Below are 21,325 nucleotides of genomic sequence, written 5' to 3' on the forward strand. Positions count from 1 at the left end.
GTGCATGGAAGCCTCACGATTGCAGAAACCACAATAAGTGAGGTTGATCATACATCATTTGTTTGGATGATTATATGACAGATAAGCACCTCACTTGGAAAAATCACATTGAGAAGGTTAATAAATGTATCCGGCAAAAGGTTGATAATTCATATGGATTGCGAAACTTTGTCCCAAGACACATTTTGATTTTAATTTACAAGGCATTTATACAGCCACATCTTGCATATTGAATAGAAGTGTGGGTAGCACCCATGAAACTAATTTGAAGTGTATGATGTTAACTCAGAAGATGGCTTTGCGTACTATTACATTTGGTACAATTATGTCACAATTATGTCACCTTTGCTTAAGGAATTGAATTTGTTGAATGTTTTTCAATTGCATAGACTGTCTGTAGCTTTATGTATGATTTGATAAATAACAAACTTCCACACTCATTTGTTCAATATTGTTCTTTCATACATGTTACGGGGTCCTCCCCTTACCTCTGGTCTCGGTAGACCTCTGAACCCCGAGAGGGTCCCCAGCAGAAAGATGTGTTATCCTTGGTTGAAATCAAGCAAATAATGAAACCCTCAATGGAACCAGCAAATGAAACAGTCAAATCAATAATGCAACCACACCAGGTTATGAACAAACAATAATATATTAGAAATCACACAAAAAGAGCCATACAACAATGGGGCAATCACCCCTACTATCAAATCTTACGGTAGTAACCTTATCAAGCCCCTTAACCCCAAACTCCTGGCACCTCCCCAATGTCTCTGCACCCCTCCAAGGCGAAGTCCCAATGTCTCTGTGCGCTCCCACGATCGGGGAGTCAAGGCCCGATCAAAGTCAATTGAGGCGTAGGCGATCGAGACGACCCCGAGGTCACATTGTTCAGCACCCAGCAATACAGCGGTGGAAAGGAACCTCACAAAGACGCGCTCCGACGTACACGTTTGCGGTTCAATCCGCGAGCCTCCGTATAATTCTCAAGTGCCCTTTCTGGCACAGCCGTCCCCGGCAAACCACCGGGGAATAATGCCCAGCCGACATGACCAAACCCAGTTCACTGCAGGTTGCTCGCGTGGCGAAGATGGCGGACGGCTTTCACTCGAACCCGGGCTTTGAGGCCAGGATCCTCCGGAACCTCAATGAGGATACCCGACGACACAGGCTCCACGCACTCCGGCGATATCTCTTATCGCCCGAACTTCCCTTCAAGGACGCAAAGTTCACTCGCACTGTACGTCGACCGCTCGGTCCGGAGCTAAAACAACCACGTCTCTTCACGATCTCCTACTGCCTCTTCTTCCTCGCTCCACCTCTTCCGCTCACGATCCGGATTTCCGGCCACATTTTACCAGGAGCGCTTTTAAATCTTTTAACTATAATAACCCTTTCCCTTCAACCACAATCACCAGAATACTTCGAACCAACAACAATAATCATAACAACAATCATTCGGGCCGAATCCATAACACTTCCCCCCCTCAAGAAAGAAAGTTTGAACACAGCGAAAACTTTCTTTGCATGCCCTCTTTAAACAAGCAAAAGTAAATTCACAACCCAAATCAGCAATCCCCGTGGGCAACAATATTCAACCTTCCCCAAAAATAAAGCAACAAAATTTTACACAACCCCCAGAGCTTTCCAAAGTTAATTACCTTGGATCAAGCGTCAACAATGACATTGTCCCTGCCCCTCTGATTTTTACTTCTAGTTTCTCTTGAATGAAGGTTAAGGGGTTGTGATCAAAAACCCAAAAGCCAGCAAATCTATAGCACTTTCCCCGGGAGGCCGAGCTGAAAGCCAGGTTCCATGGTGGTTGGGTGGTGAGGCCTGGAAGTATTCACTACATGGAAGCCTTTAGGAACATGGAGTTCACCCTTAGTCCGTGCAGGGAAGTTCACTACCTGGACGCCTTTAGGAACGTGGCGTTCACGGTTAGTCTGTGTAGGAATCTTGGCTCGGCGGCTCCGCAGCATTCAGTGCTTCAACTTTTCCAGACTCCTAATAATTACGGTGGGACCACTCGTCACAGTAGTCACCTGACTGGCGGTCTCCTTCTCGGCCACTGCTCTGATAAATCCTTCCTTCGGGAGCAGTCATAACTGTGGAAGCCTCCATAATAATATCGCTTGCGGCCACTGTTGTGGAAAACCATTCAGGTCCGCACAACTTTAGTCCAACGGTTTGGTTTAATTGCATTTAGATCATCAGATCATTCCTGTAAGTAGAAATACACAATAAGCATACGATGCGACATCTCATAAAGCCATTCATATCAGTCAATGCAAGCAAGCTAGATATTCTATAAAGGCGTACCATTAACGAGGCTACCGATGTAACATGTCACAAGGGAGAAGTCTCGGAGCACTGACACAGCAACGGGTCTTATAGTCACGCCCCTAGTGGGGACAACAATGACAGCGAGCAGCGAGCATCCCCACCCGGGTTCAGTACGGATACGATTTCACTACATTCACCCCCCGTCAGAATTATACGGCCGCGTGGCTAAAAGCGAGTGAGCGTCAGCATGGGCGCGGAGTATCAGTCGGCCCAACCGTAGCGGGCCGGGCGGCGAATTTCTCTGCCAGCACGCGTTCGAAATTCCCCGGGTACGGCGTCTCGTAACCCTGTATCCCCGGTGTCAGAGGCGTCAACAGGGTCGGGTGATGAAGGGGGTAACGCCAAGTCGTCGGACCCGGGCAGTCTCGACGGGGGGAGGGTCGGTGGACTATCGGCGATGGGAGCGTCGGGAGAGGTCATAGTCTCATAGATGGGTTCGACCGGTTCGTCCGATTCCCTACTAAGGTCGTCGACCCCGCAAGGGGCAAGATGACGAACGGAGACAGTAGTCTCACGACCATCAGACGTCATCACACGAGCATGCTCAGGATTAGCCTGGAGAATCTGCACTTTGTCCACAAGGGGGTCGTACTTGCTCGCGCGAACTGCCCGTTTAAGGTAGGCCGGCCCGGGCCCAGCGAGCCAACTGGGCAAAGACCGTATACACCCCGAGCTCCTGGGGTGGTGGAAAAGACGCTCGTGGGGAGTTTGGTTAGTTGCCGTACTCAGGAGTGCCCGGATTGAGTTCAACGCCGCAGGTAGCGACCAAGCCCATTTATCGAGGCCCCGGCCGTGGGTCCGGAGATGGAGCATGACGGCCCTCCAGATAATCCCGTTGAAGCGTTCGATCTGCCCATTAGCCTGGGGTCTATACGGCGTGGTGTAACTAGACGCAACGTTGTTTTGGAGCAGATAGCCGCGCACCTCCTGAGACAAGAAGACTGCACCCCGGTCGGTATGGACATAGGCCGGGTAACCGAACATTGAGAACAAGTTCTGTAAGCAACGCATCACCGTGGCAGCAGTCATGTCCGCGCACATATAAGCAAAGGGGAATCGTGAGTACTCATCAACGATAGTGAGCAGATAGCGAGAGCCGCTCGACACCGGCAAAGGGCCCTTGAAATCCATCGCCAAGCGTTCCCACGGGCGTGTAGCCTTCACCAGAGTCCCCATAGGGGGGGGTTATAGAAACGCGGTTTGATTTCCGCGCAGATAGCGCAGTCGCGACAGATACGGCGGATATCGTCAATCGAGTAAGGGAGATTCCCACTCCGCACGAAATGAGCGAAACGCGTTACGCCGGGATGGCCCGCAGTAGCATGCAGCACCCGTAGGCCCTCCAACGAGGTGATACCAGCACATGTAGTGGGGCGCGATAAGGCATCGGCGGCCTGGTTATCCTTCCCTGGGCGATATTTGATGGTGTAACAGAAGTCGGCGAGTTCGATACGCCAGCGAGTGATTTTCTCGTTCTTAATGCGCTGGGCGTGTAAGGTGTCGTACATGAACGCAACGCTTTGCTGGTCCGTGATGATTTGGAAGCTCCGCCCGAGTAGGTACGGGCGCCATCGCCGAATAGACTCGACGATCGCATACGCTTCCTTTTCAACGGACGAGTGCCGCCGCTCAGCGGAGGTAAGAGTCCGTGAAAAGAAAGCCACGGGACGTCCCCCTTGGGAGAGGGTCGCCGCGATGGCCTGATCCGAGGCGTCACTTTCGAGGACGAACGAGCCGCTCTCGTCGATGGTTGCTACGGCGGCTCGGGCGATGTCGGTCTTAAGACCTTCAAAGGCCGTCAATGCGGCCGTACTCAGGGGAAAAGTGTCGCAGGCCACAAGGGGGCGAAGTTTCGCGGAGAAATTTTGCACCCATTTGGAGTAATGGGCGAACAGCCCAAGGGCGCGTTTCAGGGACGCCCGATCGCAGGGAGGGGCCATGTCGAGCAAAGGTCGCAGACGTTCCTTATCCGGAGAGACAGAGCCATGGGTCACGGTGTACCCCAGAAGATCTATGGTGCGTAGGGAGTATCGGCACTTATCCTCGTTCATAGTTAAGTGATACCGTTGCGCGACCTCAAGGAAGCGCTTCAGATTAGCGTCATGGTGCCCTTGGTCATATCCACAAACCGTAAGGTTATCGAGGTAGACGAAAACATCGGTTAAGTGCTCCCGCGCAACGAGGTCATCCATGGCCCTCTGGAAACAAGCGACCCCGTTCGTCACCCCAAAGGGCAATCGTGTGAATTGGTACAACCGCTGCCCCGACTCGAAAGCGGTATAGATACGATCCGCCCTAGAGATAGGGATCTGGTGGTACGCACTACGGAGATCGAGAGTACTATAGACCGAATACTGGGACACCTGTTGCACTAGCGCGTCCATCCCCGGAAGGGGGTAGGCATCCAGCTGTGTAAAGCGGTTAATCGTTTGGGAATAGTCGATCACCATGCGTTTGCGATGGGCCTCACTGCGCACCACTAAGACCTGGGCACGCCACGGCGACCTACTAGGTTCTATGATGCCGTCTTTCAAGAGCTGAGTCGTTTCGTCCGCAATGAATTGCATGTCCGCGCGAGAGTAGCGTCTCGATTTTACCGCGACAGGGGTACAGTCGGAGGTTAGATTGGGGAACAGTGAAAGCGGACGGACGTCCATTTGCGCTAGGGCGCACACCGTTAGCGCGTCGTCCGCCCCCACAACAAGAGTGTCAGGCCCACCGAACTCCATTACCAGACGTCCATGCAGCTTAAGAAAATCGTGTCCTAGCAGAATATCAGCACATAAAGCGGGTAAAACCATAAGGTGTACATCAGGGAAAACCCGTCCCTTTAGCACTAGTTTCAATCGGCATTCCCCTTTTGTGCTAAGCCGGAGTCCCTGGGAAGCCATGAAGATCCGTCTCGTAGACCGCCCGATCCGCCATCCATGCCTGAGCACAAGTCGCTGGTCGATAAAACTATCCGTAGATCCGGTGTCCACCAAGGCCTGAACACAATGGCCCTCAACCATAAGGGGAATAAGGGCTTGAGCCAGGCCAGACGAGGCAGCTGGGAGCGGGACCGAGCCCCCCGAATGGGTCGGACCAGCCTCGCGGGTGGATCCTACACCAGCAGCAGTTTTGCGATCGTGGCCGGTGTCTGCGTTGACCATGGGGAATCCATTATCGTCATCAGAGGGCTTTCCCCAGCATTCCGGTGTTTCGCGATTCAAAATCCGACGAGAAAAGGCCTCCGTAGTATTTGGCATCGCCTTTTGACACTCCTGGCAGATAAAGGCTTCCGTTGTAGCCGAAATCGCCATTTCCGTTTGGTCGCTTTGACAAAAGGCTTCCGTAGTATTCGAAATCGCCTTTTTCGTTTGGTCGCTTTGACAAAAGGCTTCCGTAGTAGTATTCGAAATCGCCTTTTTCGTTTGGTCGCTTTGACAAAAGGCTTCCGTAGTATTCGAAAGCTGTTTCTTCCCTTGCGTGGCTCGAGGTTTGGCCAAGGACGCGGCCTTTGTCCCCGATGGAGAATGAGACGTTGGTGGCTGTCCGGTGGCGCCAGTCAAGGTTGTCTGCGCGCCCAGCGGGCCGCGGAGAGGGGCCCTCCCCTTCGAAGTCGGGTAAGGCGCTGGGCTCGTGGGTTCTGCTACAAGCCCGTTCAAGGTTGCCGCGCCTGCGCGACCGCGGCTGCGCGAGTCGAAGGGCCGCGAGCCGCGTGCCGATTTCTTGCACACTTTCGCGTAATGTCCCTTTAGCGAGCTCAAATGGCAAATAGCGTCACGTGCCGGACACACGACTCGGGCATGACGAGGCCCTCCACAAAAAAAACATGCGGCCCCGCGCAAGGCCTTGGGTCTGCTGGTCGTAACGGCAGCTGTCAGGGTAGGGTCATCCTCCGGAGCCTCCCGGGGTTCAGCAGGCGGATCCACGTCCTCGTCAGTGGTACTCTCCGGCCGGGCGTGTAGTGAGGTGCCCGCCAAAAGGCGCGTGCGATCATAGGCGTTCGATTGCATCCGCGCTTCGGTATACACCGTCGCTTGCTCAACCGCCGTAGCGAAGGTCAGGTCGGTCTTCTCCAAGAGTTTGAGACGTAGTTCCTGGGAGGAGACCCCTGCTATGAAGGCATCTAAAAGTCGATCATCTTTAGCCTGCTCGGGAGTCCGTGGCTCCTTGGCGCTGTCCAGCATGAGCTGCCGGAGCTCCTGGGCGTAATGATCCATAGGCTCGTTGGGCTGCTGCCGCCGCGTCTGCAGCAAATAACGCGCATACACAGGGCTTTTTTCTTTTATATAAAGCCGCTTGAGCTCCGCGATGGTAAGATCATACGTCGTGCATTGAGCGACCGCGTGGTAGACCCGGTAGTCGATTTTTGAGTGTAATATTGCCAGCTTCGCGGCAGGCGTCGGAGCGGTCTCAGGCTCATCAAAGAGATGCTCCAGTTGTCGGAGCCAGTGCTTGAGTTGCAAGCCTCCGTCCGTGGCTTGTGGGTCGGCGCTGAAAATGGACACCGTCAACGTCTTGTTGCCAGCCATGTCAGCAGATCTTAAATGCAATTAAGTGTTGTGGAAAACCATTCAGGTCCGCACAACTTTAGTCCAACGGTTTGGTTTAATTGCATTTAGATCATCAGATCATTCCTGTAAGTAGAAATACACAATAAGCATACGATGCGACATCTCATAAAGCCATTCATATCAGTCAATGCAAGCAAGCTAGATATTCTATAAAGGCGTACCATTAACGAGGCTACCGATGTAACATGTCACAAGGGAGAAGTCTCGGAGCACTGACACAGCAACGGGTCTTATAGTCACGCCCCTAGTGGGGACAACAATGACAGCGAGCAGCGAGCATCCCCACCCGGGTTCAGTACGGATACGATTTCACTACAGCCACCACCACTACTACTCCGTGGTCCTCCTCTGTAGCCCCCTCGGCCCCTAGGAAATGCCTTCCCTACTGTGATGGTCCGACCCTCCAACTCCTTGCTATTCAGATCCTTTTCTGCCTCTCTGGCGTCCTTTGAGTTTTCAAATGTGACAAAGCCAAACCCTCTTGACTTTCATGTCTCCCTGTCTTTTATCAGCAGCACTTCCAAAAGCGGTCCATAGTTGCTGAAGGCAGACTCCAAAACACCTTCCTTTGTTTTGAAGTTCAGTCCACCTACAAATAACTTGCTAAACTTGTCGCCATCCCTAACTGGTGTGGTGTTATTTTCCCTTCTGGGCTTTTTAACAACCATCGGGTTACCATAAACTTGACCACCGGCCAAATCATTCCCGATAACAACCGATACTCCCTCTACAGGAAGCGTGGCTTGTAAACCGACGGTGACAGGTCCTGACACCAAATTGGACTCCAAATGGATGACATGAAGTGGAGCACTAACACAGCCACCAATCCCCTGTAAACGAACACTATCCCCAGTTGCCGTCTCCTCGGACCATGGCAAGATGCCTTCAAGCATTAAAGATTGATGTGCTCCTGTGTCCCTCAATATCCTAACCGGTCTCCGGTTAGTCGAGGCTCCATCCAGTGACACAAACCCCTCGGAAATAAATGGTTGGTAACCCTTTTGAGGGCGATTTCTCACAATGGCCATCGCATTTGGAGTCGTACTAGTCGAACTCCGCTCCTGATTTTCCTTTCCCAGAGCATAACAGTTGGACATCCAGTGTCCAGGTTTATGGCAAAAAGTGCAAGTAGGCCCGGAGGAGAACCTCGTGGTCTGCCACTAGACTAGGCTAAATTTCCAGAAATGCATCTAATACAAGTTATAGGGGCATTTCTGAGTAAAAGTTGGTAACAAGTGTTTTTAACCTATTTTGGGGGTGCTGATCATGAAAAAATAGGATACCAAGCTGAATTTTTGGTATTTGATGCTCAAATCTGGAAAAAACTAAATGGCCGCCAAAATATTTAACTTTTAGCCGCTGAACTCAGAATCACACAGGAAGACATTTCAACAAGTACACTTTACGTGAAACAAGATGAATATTTCCGGGCAATCAAATTTGTATATACTATTTTAGCAGAAATCGATGTTTCGGCCATTTTCCAAGATGGCCGCCATCAAATCTTATATTGATGATATCTCCAGTTCTAGTGAACATAGAATCATTATTTTGATGTCTAGCCCCAGGTTATCGAGGTCAAGGAAGCATATGAGCGCACTATTATTAGTGTTGGACCAAAGCTATATACTGAAACAGGACACATTCAAGGTGGTTGCTCACAAAATAGCTCTAAATATCGGCTAACTGCAGCTAAAATGATATCTACAGACACTTACACATGGACCCTTGTGCCACACAGCTCATATAATAAACAACACGATTACAAGGCAATACAACTTTACTTTTGATCTTCATTGATTAATACGATTACATGCAGTGAACAATCACATATGAACGTTTAACTATATACAGGTAGCACAGTCATGACGTCTTTTACGATATGCAGGCTCGACGGTAAGTTGAATAATGTCGTTAACACATTACACATTGTCATTAAAGCAACCGTCCTGGTCAGTTTCTTGCCGACATACACATGCAGCTGTGCAGCCAAGTTTTGCTTTACGGCAGCTACAGCGCATGGTACGACACCGTGACCTGCAACTGCAAGAAACAAGTTCAAGACACGACTCAGGAATTGGATGGAGTGTCATCAGCACTGGTTGCAAATTGGTAGCGACCCTTTTCCATCCCAACTCCGTGACATTCGGCAGGTTCGGAAGTGGGCAGTGTGCCTCCTTCCATATCAGAGATTGGTAATGCACACGCTGGATGTGGAATTTGAGAGCATCGCTCGTGGGTGGCATCGCTTCTGGTTTGCAGGCCTTCTCAAACATGACCCGACGAACGCTATCTGTTGTCTCCAGATTGTTCATCCCGTAGATTTTGCAGACAAATATTTCTGTCGATTTTGACACTTCAGGGGTCAAATTCCCTACTCCCAAACCCACAAGAAGGTGGTGATACTCAAGGAAGACTTTCCATGCTGAACGTTTCGTGTGTCCACAGATGTGCGATGTCGTGTCCGATCCCATAAGAGCGTGAAATGGCAGAAGTGATTGGACTGAATTTGATGGCAAGTTGTGATATAATGGACCTATGGGTATGTACTTTCTCTTCTGGGCAGTACCAGCCATCATCCATAGATTTCTGCAACTGACACGCGGAAAATGTGCCACCAACAACAGCATGACATCAGTGTCTCTCGCACATACAACTACAGTGTCCAGCCGACTATCTATGACATGTAGAATTATGCGTGTGTCCGCTTCTTCGTGTGTTGCTTTTAGTGGAGTGAGGTCAGTATTGCCACGTGATGACCTGATTTCACGCTCATCGTCAAACCCCCCTGCAACCACAATCTCTGTATCACCAGGAGCATGTGCCAGAAGTTCTTCCGAGAGGAAGCGAGCAAGGGCTGCCTTGTTTTCTGGAAGGGCAATGAAGTTTATCCAGGAGTTAGGCAGTGGCACCTCCCGTCCTTCTACAATACGACGTATTGGACGACTTGTCTTTGTTCGTTTGGTTCTTGTTCCTGCTTTGATCGACTCATCTCGGTATCTGTCAAATACAACGTCTATGCGAAGATATTGCATTCCTGACTGGAAGATTGATCTTGTGAAAACGTCTGCCAAGTCTCCAAATGTCTTGGCAGCAACCGGTTTCCCAATGGCCACGACTCGAGCCTGTCCATCTATAACAAGACAAGCTGATTTCCCGTGCAGATCGAGCGTAGCAGGACATGGAACATCTGCTGTCAACATATCAGCCAGCAACGATTTGTTTCCTGTCCTTAAATTGCCATTGAGCTCTGCCAGCGAGACTGGTACTCGAAGAAGTTCGTGGTTCAACACGTTGTCCAAGTTGATCGTGCGGCCAGATGCATATGCCGTTACCAAACGTTGGAGGAAGTTTTGATCAGCTTTCAGAACAGTGCGTTTGTTCTTTTCGGCACTGTGTTGTACTACCTTATAAAGATCGTCGAATGTTGGAGCATTGTTCTTCTTGATGGTGTCATACAATGAGTGCTGAGGCACTGAGGTTTCTGCGTCTCCAACAAGTCTATCCTCCACAAATTCATCCAGTAGTTTCTGACCCATGACTCGTGCGTTCAGTAGCGATGTTTGGATTTCTTCGCTAGCAACGTCTTTTGTTGCAATGTTTTGCAGCGCAGCGTGATGCGTATCAGGTGCAAACACATGGAAGCGTTCCAATATGCTGAGCAGAATGTTCTCGTCTGCATTGTCACGTTGTTGTCTTGCTGGTTTCGATTCGTTATGGCTGAGCAAGTCTTTTGGATATATCTGCAACATTTCACGCGTATCTGCTGCAATATGTGCTCTCAGGTTGTAAGACAATGCCCATCTGTTCAAGGCTGTATTGGTTTTGGTGATACCAACGATTCCTCCGGCCCTTTTACCAGTTCCATTCAACCACTCTTGTGCCTGGTCGGGATCAACCTGATTGAACTTACGCGCCGACCGTTTGACCACAAAATTTCCTTTTTTGAATTCTTCGAGAACTGACTCTGGTAGGTTTCTCATTTCAGCCAAGTAGACAGGACCCCAGCGTCCATAGTTTACATGGTCATACCTGAGAAAGAAAGGTAGCATGCAGGTGAATGAATGGATGTGAAGGTCCCAAAGTCCATCTCGTTGGGCTCTTGTGAACATAAGTAGAATTGCTACCATTTCCAGGTATCCCCACCAGAAAGAGAAGTTGACATTGTCCTCCTTTCTACGTTCCAGGAAATCTGACATCAATGATGAAAACGTTGGGTTTGTCAGCAAGGTGACAAGGATCTCAACAGCTGCCAGGTCGGATGCAGCCTTGGATATTTGAATATGCAGTTGCTCGTCGGCTTCTTTCACATAGTCTAGTAGATTGGGTCCTAATAGTCGCCATAGGGCCTGGCATGTAATTTTGTGTGCTCGCATGGCTTTGTTGAACTTTTTGCCAGCCAATGCTGCTTCAATGGTGTTCTGTCCCATTAGACCAGCTTCAACCCAGGCCTCTGCCAATCCAGATCCGTGCATGTGTTCTCCAATAACTTTTAAAAAGTTCATTGAAATGTGTAGCCCTCCTAGACGTGGAATGAGTCTCTTCTTGTACTCCGGATTGCACCACTTCAACTCCATGAGCTTGCAATAAAGTGCTTGATCCACACTCAGTACCGTGTATTCTTGTCCGAAGCGAGATGAAACTTCCAAACATCGCTCCACGACTGTTTTGAGTGTATCAAACTCGTGCGCTGGTGCCAGGATTATGGGCATATAGCCAACTGTAGTTTGTGGAGGATCATTTTGTGTCAGGGACTCATTGAATACTGTCCAACTGGTTTCCGTTGTTGAGTTGAGTCGCATGAAATTGAACGCTAAATCCACCGATTGGGCCCTTGCTGCACAATCAGTGTCCTTGGACGGTTGATGATACCAAGTTTTTTCCACTTGGCCACTGAAAGATGGTTCGGCCCTGACGGCAGGCATAGTTGCAGCATTTAAGGTGTCCATGACCTCTGGGACATGCAGCATTCGGTCTTTAGAAAGAACCATGCTGTCCCACTTCACGTCTGCGGATGGTCCTCTCTGCCACGCTGCCAGCTGAGTGGCATGGAAGGTTTCTTTTCCGTCCAATGTCTCATCCAGTATGTCGATATTGTCAGCAGTGTAGAACAGAAAGCGGTCAGGAACTAGATTAGGTGGTATGACGGCACCGGTGTTTGGATTCATAGACTTAATTGTGGACTTGGCTAAGGTTGTGTCCAACTGCAACACTTGATGGTAACTGAGGGTGTGTCCTGCCTTATGGAACATTTCCACCAACTCCTTAGATCGTGTAGTTTGGTGCAGGGTGCTGCCGAGCCCTATATGTTTCGGCGTCAGTTTACTGCCTCCGCTCACTCCATATACCATGTCCTGAGCACTGCTGAGGACTTGTTGTTCTAGTTTCGTATCATCTTCTTTGGCAACGCATGGTTCTATTTCAAGCTGACACGGACCACCATATAAGAGCTTGAGGAACATGTAGACAGTCTCTGGTACGCAACTTAGTGCGTTTCCGATGCTCACTTCAAATCCCACGTGGCCAGGCTTATCAAGCAAATCTCCTCGAAGTTTTAGGGCAACATGCACCAGCGACAGGAAGATGTCCTCTTCAGGCCCGAACCTAGGCATTGTTAGTTGTTCGTCTGCTTCATCCGTCAGTCCAGATACAGCATTGCCGGTATACTTAGATGGTACCAACAACGTTTCTCTCTGAGATGTCCCACCATCAGGTCGAACAAAGAGGATGGTATCACCTACTCGAGATTGCAGTTTTTCCCTGAATGTTGTCCGACGACTTACAAAGGACTTCGGAATAACTGTGTTAGCTTCCTCTGAAAGATTTACATACCGATCCCAGACGTCACTTAGCCTCAGCACATGACCCTTTTGGGCTGCATACATAAGTTCTGAAGAAAGCCATATCAAAGGTAAGTCTTGACTGGTGTGAAAATCTTCTTTGACTTTGGATGTACTTCTTTTGAACGAACTTAAGCAAGGAAGGTGATATTTACCTTCCGCTGCGATGAGGTCACTAACGCCTGCCAAACTGAAGCATAGCTTGTGATGTAATTTAGATGCCTCTAAAATATCTTTGCTGACATTGAATGTCATAACTGAACTTAATCGTTGTTTTGACGTACGATCCTGACAAAACATGCACAGCGTCCAGTCAACTGGCTTGACAGAGCTCCGACGTATGACACGACCTTGGGTAGACCCAACAACTGAGCTGCATGTTGGTACATTTTCTCGGTCCTGATGATGATCTTCCAGTCTTTCTAGGCGAAGAAGTTTATTTTTATCGGTGAATTGGACATAACAGTTTTTGTGCCATACGATTGAGGTGGTATTCGAACCCAACGCCAGATCCAGACGCTCAATTATATTGCGGTTTTTTGGGTCGCGTAATTTCTTTCTGGTTTCGTAAGCCTTAGCGAGTGTGGCTAGACCTTGATTGCTGGCAGATCGCAAATCCCCATCTGTTTGGCATAAAATGCATAAGGCGAAGTCAATCGATGATGGTCGTTTCAGAGTAGCAACAGGATCCATCTTGATTTAGTCTGAAAATAAAAGAAAGAGAGGTTGCATGTCACCGTCCCGGTAAATAAACCGTCCTTAACTAGACATGATAACAACCTTAACTAGAAAATACAGTTGACAGTGATCTGAAAGCAATGTAATGCCAATCAAGGTAAAACGGCAATAAAAGCCAATATGGTGTATGAAACATCTTCCATTGAAAGCCTGCAATTCAGCTTGGTATCCTATCTTTTCATGGTCAGCACGCTCACATACAGCTAATAAGCATAGATACCAAGTGCTACTATGACATTCCTATTTTTAAAAGAAAATTAGAAATGTCAATATCGCGTATACTTTTTTTGACGGCCATTTTGTTTTTTGGCTGATTTAAGCCCTAAATATGTAATATTCAGCTTGGTATTATTTTTTATCGTGATCAGCACCCTCATATACAGCTAATAAGCATGGATACCAAGTATTACTACGACATTCCACTTTTCTGAAGAAAAAAAACAAATATCGCATAAACTTTTTTGGCGGCCATTTTGTTTTTTGCTGATTTAGGCCCTAAATATGCACATTTCAGCTTGGTATCCGTTTTTTTCGTGATCAGCACCCTCATATCCACCTAAAACGCCCGGATACCAACTTTTACTCAGAAATGCCTCTGCCAAAAAAAAATCAGAAATTTAGCCTAGTCTACACGGCATGGGGGCGGCGGTCTGCCTCGAGTCCCCCGGACGATAGGTCTGTCTTGGAACTGCAGTCGTTTGATTTCTAGAAGTCGTGGTGTCAAAGTGGACCTCATTTTCATCCCGAGGCCGCCCCCATGGATTTTCATTCTCCGCCCCTGATGTACCATAGCTCCCCTGGCTAGGTCTGGGCGAGAAGTTCGGTTTGTGGAACCCCATCCTGTGTGTTAAGGCATAGTCATCTGCCGTGGCGGCTGCCTCATACAGCTTTGGTACTTTCCTTTCTTCCAGATGAACTTTAATGTCCTCGTGGACACACTGTTGGAATTCCTCCACCAGGATCAATTGTCGCAATAGTTCGAAGTCTTTCCCAACTCCTTTTGAATCACACCACCTATCAAACATGGTTTCCTTCACTCTGGCAAATTCCACATGGGTCTCACTCTCCCTCCTCCTGGCATTCCGGAATTTTTGCCGGTAAGCTTCCGAGACCAATTCATAGGCTTTGAGAATGTGTTTCTTCAATACCTCATAATCTGCACATTGGTCAATCGGTAAAGCCGAATAAATCTCTTGAGCTTTACCCACCAGAATACTTTGCACTAGTATGGACCAGTACTCCTCAGGCCAGTTTAACTGTTGAGCCACTTTCTCAAAGTGTGGAAAAAACTTGGCTACCTCCTTTTCATTGAAGGGTGGAACCAGCCTCACATGTCTGCCAACATCCCAGGTGTTCTGACTAGGTGTCGAACCAGTCAGCAGGAATGGTACCTCTCCCCGTTCCCTCATTAACTCCAGCTCCTTGACTTTAATTTCCTGCTGACGCGCCAATTCACGGTCCTTTAACTCCCTTTCGGCTCTTCTCTCCTCTGCTTCGAGTTCTCTTGCAGCTCTCCTTTCCTCTGCTTTTTTGTCTTCTAACCTTTCCTGGAGTTCTCTTTCCTGTACGTTTAACCTTTCCTGGAGTTCTCTTTCCACTCTCCTTTCCTCTGTTTTTTTCTCTTCTAACCTTTCCTGGAGTTCTCTTTCCTGTACTTTTAACCTTTCCTGGAGTTCTCTTTCCACTCTCCTTTCCTCTGTTTTTTTCTCTTCTATCCTTTCCTGGAGTTCTCTTTCCTGTACTTTTAACCTTTCCTGGAGTCCTCGTTCCTGTGCTTGTTCCCTTTCCTGGCTCTGTAATTGCATCTCCAGTTTCCGGAGCTCCACATTTTCTTGCTCTTCTGGTAACCAATCCCAGGCTACCTCTTCCCATGCTTCTAATCCCACCATAGATTGTATCACCACTGTCTGCAACTCTGCCTTCTTCATATTAGTTCGGACCTCCAAGCTAAAATGTTTGGCCAATTTCCAGAGGTCCGATTTTACTAACGCTCTGGACTGTGCTTCACTAGGGGGTCACTGTAAACTTCTCTGCGTCAAACTCCATAGTGACTACTGGTAACACCTGTTAACCTTCACACAAGAAATTGTTAACAAACAAAATTTTTTTTTTTTGGTTTGTTTTTGGAAAAAAATTGGGAATGTTGGAAAAAGTTCCAGATTTGGGAATTCTGGGAATGTTAGGGAATTATTTCCCGGACTCAATTTAGGAATTTTTATATCCCGGACGCAGACCCAATTGCGAGCCCACGAATATCAATTGGACGAGCCCCCAATTTCTGTTACGGGGTCCTCCCCTTACCTCTGGTCTCGGTAGACCTCCGAACCCCGAGAGGGTCCCCGGCAGAAAGATGTGTTATCCTTGGTTGAAATCAAGCAAATAATGAAACCCTCAATGGAACCAGCAAATGAAACAGTCAAATCAATAATGCAACCACACCAGGTTATGAACAAACAATAATATATTAGAAATCACACAAAAAGAGCCATACAACATTGGGGCAATCACCCCTACTATCAAATATTACGGTGGTAACCTTATCAAGCCCCTTAACCCCAAACTCACGGCACCTCCCCAATGTCTCTGCACCCCTCCAAGGCGAAGTCCCAATGTCTCTGTGCGCTCCCGCGATCGGGGAGTCAAGGCCCGATCAAAGTCAATTGAGGCGTAGGCGATCGAAACGACCCCGAGGTCACATTGTTCAGCACCCAGCAATACAGCGGTGGAAAGGAACCTCACAAAGATGCGCTCCGACGTACATGTTTGCGGTTCAATCCGCGAGCCTCCGTATAATTCTCAAGTGCCCTTTCTGGCACAGCCGTCCCCGGCAAACCCCCGGGGAATAATACCCAGCCGACACGACCAAACCTGGTTCACTGCAGGTTGCTCGCGTGGCGAAGATGGCGGACGGCTTTCACTCGAACCCGGGCTTTGAAGCCAGGATCCTCCGGAACCTCAATGAGGATACCCGACGACACAGGCTCCACGCACTCCGGCGATATCTCTTATCGCCCGAACTTCCCTTCAAGGACGCAAAGTTCACTCGCACTGTACGTCGACCGCTCGGTCCGGAGCTAAAACAACCACGTCTCTTCACGATCTCCTACCACCTCTTCTTCCTCGCTCCACCTCTTCCGGTCACGATCCGGATTTCCGGCTACATTTTACCAGGAGCGCTTTTAAATCTTTTAACTATAATAACCCTTTCCCTTCAACCACAATCACCAGAATACTTCGAACCAACAACAATAATCATAACAACAATCATTAGGGCCGAATCCGTAACAATACAACATACATGTAAATTTCGTACCAGACAAAAGGATAGTGAAAAAGTGTATGTACCAAAATGTCGCACATCTGTTGGAAAATTTTCTATATCATACAGAGGTACTAATTTTTGGAATGAATTACCATTAGATATGAGAAAGAAAACTTCATGACTGCTTCTGTAATAATGAGACTGTATGTTAACAAATCAAACCAATTAAAATGTTTAAATGTAAACGTACCAGACCCGATTAGCATCTTATGCTATTTTCTGGTTCCTATTATCCAATCATTTTTACTTGCAAAATCGAAGATTTTTCAAGTATATTTGTCGGTTGCGTTTGTTATTCTGTTTCTTTGTCTGTTTGTTTGTTTGTTTATCACCGGCCTACAGGTCACAATTCCAAACTGATCGTCACGAAACTTCACCAAGTTGTAGAGGTCGTCCCAATTGAGAAGCCTATTGATTTTGAGGTCAAAGGTCATCTGAAGGTCAAATTTCTAAAATCGTCACTTTTAATCCGATTGTCTTGAAAATTGAACAGCATTTGTATATTGAGTCAATAAATTGGAAAACCAACTATTTTAGGTCAAAAGGTCAAAGATCAATTCAAGGTCAAACTTCAAAGAGAATCAATTTTCATCTGAAAAACTGTCAATTTCCATATGATTGACTTGGAAATTGAATAGCATTTGCTCATTGAGTCACTGAGTAGGAAAACCAACTATTTTAGGTCAAAAGGTCAAAGGTCAACTTAAGGTCAGACTTCCAAAATCATGAATTTTCATCTAAAAACCCATCAATTTTCATCCGATTGACTTGAAAATAGAACAGCATTTGCACATTGAGTCACTAAATAGGGAAATCAACTATTTTTGAGGTCAAAAGGTCAAAGGTCAACTCAAGGTGAAACTTCTAAAATCATCAATTTTCATTTGAAAAATCGTCACTTTTCATCCTATTAATCCGAGCTTTAATTACAACAACAACAACATGCATTTTAAGGCCATGTTCCCTGCTAGAGTGGGGGTTAGCCTTGCGGTCCCCATGACAATCTTCCCCATTTTACCCTATTTTCTGCATCTCTCCTTGTTAACCCCCTTGCCCGCATTTCTTCTTCCACCATCTTTAGCCAAGTCTTTCTCGGTCTTCCCCGTCCTCTACTTCCTTCTACATTAACTTCCATCACTCTTCTCAACCAGTCACTTTCATCCTTCCTCAATACATGACCAAACCATCTCAACCTGTTCCTCTTCACAGCATCAATCACAGGCAATATTCCCGTCATCTTTCGCAAATCATCATTTGTCTTTTTTTGTTCATCATTCAATTCATCATTTGTCTTTCATCATTTGTCATCATTCGAGCTTTAATCAAGATCGTCAATTTTAATCTTGATGAAATGGACAATTTGCTGTATCAATGGAAACTGTTTGGGGGGGGGGGGGGGGAGCGGGAAGGGGCGGATTTTGCAAGTATCGTGCTCTGAATGACGTCTTCTTGTTTACTTATTTATATGACATTTTCGACAAAGTGCTTTTGATGTGGATAATAATAAAGTTCAAGTTCAATGTTTAAAATGTCCCTTATTCTCAATAGTGGTTCACCGACCAGCTATTTCTGTTCGCATATGATGTTGAACACATTTCTTGCAATCAAATGAGTGTTTATTTCCATGCTTTTATACACGTGTCTCTTTTTCACCTTCTGCTTCCCCGGCAGTCAAATCTGATGTCACAAACCCGGATAAACAATACCAAGTGGACACTTTGAACAACATTGCAACTGGCCTGGTGTTTGTCATCGTTGTGGTCAACATCTTCATCACCGCTTTTGGTGTGCATCGCACGAGTCCTGAAGCATTACGTGACTCTGCTGTTTCCGACATGCTGTCACCACCTAAGTCTTAATACTGCCTGTAGATATTGTAGCTTGTGTTTCTTTCATTTCCTTATTAACTCAATGTTGTTCATTTCGACAGAAAAATGGTTTTTCTCTCTGGGTTATAGAACTTTTTTCTGTTTGTTCTTGTTGTTGTGTTTGCTGTTTTCTTACAGCTTTTACCAACCACTGTGCATATGCTGTGGTAAACGCCACTACATCACTCATAAAAATACAGGATGTTTAAAAAGTCCGGAATCATAGGGATATTTATTTTCCAATTCTATTAAAATAATTGCTCAAATTACGAGCCACTGACATTCATACACTTATCGATTCTTGTATGTATTTCTTAACATTGACACATCGATTTTAGCACATTCTCCTGGTATAAACCACTGATTTCAGGTGTCCCCAAATAAAAAAAAGTCAAGTGGCATTAAATCTGGACGACGTGGTTGGCCATTCTATCGGTCAACGACATCCCGAAAAGCATAGTCTCAAAAATAAAAATAAATATATTTCCTTTGATTCCAGACAGATTGTGGAGAGACCCTTTACATCACCTTCAGAACTTATTTATTACCTAATATGATATTTTGTCTGATTTAATTCATAAAAAAATAACAATCATTAATTAGAGATGTGGATTGTCTTTTTTGTTTATGTTTAGTTTATTTGTTTAGTTAGTTTGTTTGTTTGCATGGGAGCTTGGAGGAACCATCTATAAATGCAACATGTTAACATAAATATATATTTGCAGGAACCTGTGCTTCATGCAAAGCGATTTCTTAATTTGGCAACCACCAACAAAAATCATTTTAATTTCTCTTCTTTGTTGCTTTGTCCATAATTTTCCTTATTTTGATGACCACTAACCCATGTTACTTTTTATCATTGCTGCGTCCATGATAATTTTTGCAATTTGATTACCACTCACAAAAAAATTATGTTGTTTTCTCTTTTTTTGATGTTTCATCCACAGAATCTGCTGTAATTACACCTCTGAGCCATTCATAAACCTGTGGAGGTTTATGGAGCATTCATAAACCTGTGGAGGCCCCCTAACAATGACATAGTTGTCACAAAGCAAAATTTTTCCTTCATTCTCATGAGAAAACTTCATGATCTAACAATTCAAAAACCACTTGTTCCTCATTAAAGATGTTTTGAATCAACATGTTTTCATGCAGCACAGTATAAGGAAAGGATTGATTGCACCAATTGTTTGCACTTTCGGTTTTTTTTTAGTTAGGGAGCATGTTTTGTAGCAATGTTTAAAATACCTCCATGCTACATTCTGATATTTAAAGTTCATTGCATTAACCACTTATTGTCTTCCTCCCAACAGCACTTATTGTTTGGCTTCCTTTATAAGAATGAAACGATATGTTCTGAAATTTTAAAGATCCTTTTCACTGGAGTCTTGTTGATTTGTTCATACCATATCCATCTGTTTTCCTGTAGCCTTTTTGTGAGTACATACACATTATCCTTATATGAGGAGTATTCAAAATGTTCTACAAACGAGATACAATATTCTGAGAAATGAACCTTTCTGTTTTATATATATATATATACACAAAGAATTAAGTTAAGCACCCCTACACAACGAATTAAGGTAAGCACCCCCTAATATATATTCTTTGTGTATATGTATACATTGGCATATATTCTAAGGTATGTGAGATCAAATAATGATTGGTATGACATTAGCAATTATCCATTGATGAGATTGAGTGATCAAAGTGACAAAAAGTGATTGGTTGAGTCAGTGATCCGATCACGTGGGTCCTACACACGTTATTGACGCAAAGATCGCTAGAGGTCTTCTCAGAACAATGACTGTACGTTAGAAAACATAAACGTCATCCACACTGTCCGTGATGGACCTATAGCTCCATACTTAAATTGAGGTGAAAATATGCCTAAAATTCCCAAAAAATTTCACCTTAAATTATTCAGAATAAAATATTGAAAACGGCATGATTGTTATGTTTTTATGTGACCATAATATCACTTCTCCAGAAAATATAGCAATATCATGGGTATATTACACTGTTTTGACGACAACAAACTTGTAATGTGCGAGGTTGTAAAAAAACGGGGGGGGTGCTTAACTTAATTCTTTGTGTATATATATATATATATATATATATATATATATATATATATATATATATATATATATATATATGTGTGTGTGTGTGTGTGTGTGTGTGTGTGTGTGTGTGTGTGTGTGTGTGTGTGTGTGTGTGTGTGTGTCCATGTAATTGGTAAGAAAAAAAAATGTTCATACCAATGTTTAAAACTTATATGTTGAAAAATAATCGAATCGTATTTCTTGGAGTGTTATGAGTATCTCTTTCATACAATATTTTTTAATGCCTCATGTATATTATGTTGTTATAATCAATGAGCCTTGTTTTATGTATGAATTGGGTTTGTGCTTGATTGTTTAATAACATTATATTTTAGTCTTGGAGGTTGAACTTGAAAATTTTGGAAAAACAAACTTGAAAAACGTGACCGAAATTGGTTATTTCCTTGTGTTGTTTTTAGATCTGTTCAATGACCTCTCCTAACCATCTGTGTTATTGGTTATTGGAAGAATCTTTAAAAATAGACCCTTCATTGATTGGTTCTAATATATAAAGCTTGATGATTTGGAGCATGTGTCACAATTTATCAGT

At 45.7% G+C, this 21,325-nt stretch overlaps 1 protein-coding gene across 2 annotated transcripts in view; it reads left to right on the forward strand.

Annotated features, from left to right (window-relative positions):
- LOC137425142 (ninjurin-2) overlaps positions 1-20,694 on the forward strand; it is a 61,237-nt gene extending 40,543 nt beyond the window's left edge. For both annotated transcript variants that reach the window (XM_068113276.2, XM_068113277.2), the window contains one exon: positions 18,474-20,694. In XM_068113276.2, the coding sequence (XP_067969377.1) occupies positions 18,474-18,661 (188 nt within the window). In that variant the 3' untranslated portion in view covers positions 18,662-20,694. The remainder of the gene's footprint in view (positions 1-18,473) is intronic.
- The last annotated feature ends 631 nt before the right edge of the window (positions 20,695-21,325 follow it).

The sequence above is a fragment of the Myxine glutinosa genome, chromosome 4 (assembly GCF_964187855.1).
Source record: "Myxine glutinosa chromosome 4, kmMyxGlut1.1, whole genome shotgun sequence".
Classification (NCBI taxonomy): Eukaryota; Metazoa; Chordata; class Myxini; order Myxiniformes; family Myxinidae; genus Myxine; species Myxine glutinosa.